Source organism: Mandrillus leucophaeus, unplaced genomic scaffold (assembly GCF_000951045.1).
Source record: "Mandrillus leucophaeus isolate KB7577 unplaced genomic scaffold, Mleu.le_1.0 Scaffold727, whole genome shotgun sequence".
Lineage (NCBI taxonomy): Eukaryota > Metazoa > Chordata > Mammalia > Primates > Cercopithecidae > Mandrillus > Mandrillus leucophaeus.
In genome coordinates this window covers 757,344-758,415 of record NW_012107886.1, presented here as the reverse complement: position 1 = coordinate 758,415, position 1,072 = coordinate 757,344, and the positions used below count along the sequence as shown (strand labels likewise).

The 1,072-nt window shown below is 46.3% G+C and overlaps 1 protein-coding gene across 1 annotated transcript in view; it reads right to left on the bottom strand.

Annotated features, from left to right (window-relative positions):
• The window catches only part of LOC105528648 (proline-rich protein 2-like), a gene marked incomplete at its 5' end in the record, with an annotated part of 76,160 nt that overhangs the window by 68,629 nt on the left and 6,459 nt on the right, over positions 1-1,072 (bottom strand). Inside the window, one exon of the mRNA XM_011965462.1 lies at positions 987-1,037. Within this exon, the coding sequence (XP_011820852.1) occupies positions 987-1,037 (51 nt within the window). The remainder of the gene's footprint in view (positions 1-986; positions 1,038-1,072) is intronic.

Sequence of the window (1,072 nt, the reverse complement as noted above, 5' to 3'; positions counted from 1 at the left end):
GGTTCAAGTGATTTTCCTACCTCAGCCTCTTGAGTAGCTGGGATTACAGGCATGTGCCACCATGCCTGGCTAATTTTGTATTTTTTTAGTAGAAACAGTGCTTCTCTATATTGGTCAAGCTGGTTTTGAACTCCCGACCTCAGATGATCCTCCCACCTTGGCCTCCCAAAGTGCTGGGATTACAGGCATGAGCCACTGCGCCCGGTCTTGAATGTCCTTTCAATATGGCCATATTCTTGTGAGAAATGATGAAGACAGACAATGTCTGTGGTAGTGTGGTTAGTATACTCTGTGGCCTGATGTTTGCGGTGCCTGAAAGGTGAGAATGTCTGTCACCTTTTCTTCATGTTCCCATAGTGTGGCCCATGATAGCTTTCCAATGGGAGGGCAAGATGAACTCCAAGGGCAGAAACCTCGCCTAGGCTCCATCCCTTCATGCTGAGAGAAGCGCTCGAAGACATAGTTTTTACATAATGTTTAGAAATAAGCATCTGAGAAGTGTGGAAACATGCCGTCCTGATTTACTCAGCCCCATCGCTAAGTGCTGGCATTATCACCATCTGCTGAATGTGGAAGTTGCTGAAACATGAGTCACCTGGCACCAAAAGCCATTTCTGCTCAGAATCCCCCCCACACACTAACCCATCTCTTAGTATCAACAAAATGTCTCTGCAGCTTGTAAGTTCTGAGAAGACTAAGAGAACATGAGTTCCCCCAAGTGGCGTATGGTTATTCACCCTCTAATACACAGACATCGATTTCCTTCACCCTTGTTGGCACACTTGCTTTAAAAGGATGCTGAACTTTGTTGCATGGACAAATACAGTATTATTTCTGAATTCATATGTGGACTGGCTGGACCAGACTCCCCTGAATCTCTTTCCCATTTTATACTCAGTATTTTTTTGATAGCTGGCACCTTAACAATAAGAAATACTATGGGTCAAAACATAATATGGGCCAGGCGCGGTGTCTCACGCCTGTAATCCCAGCACTTTGGGAGGCCGAGGTGGGCGGATCACGAGGTCAGGAGATCGAGACCATCCTGGCTAACACGGTGAAACCCCATCTC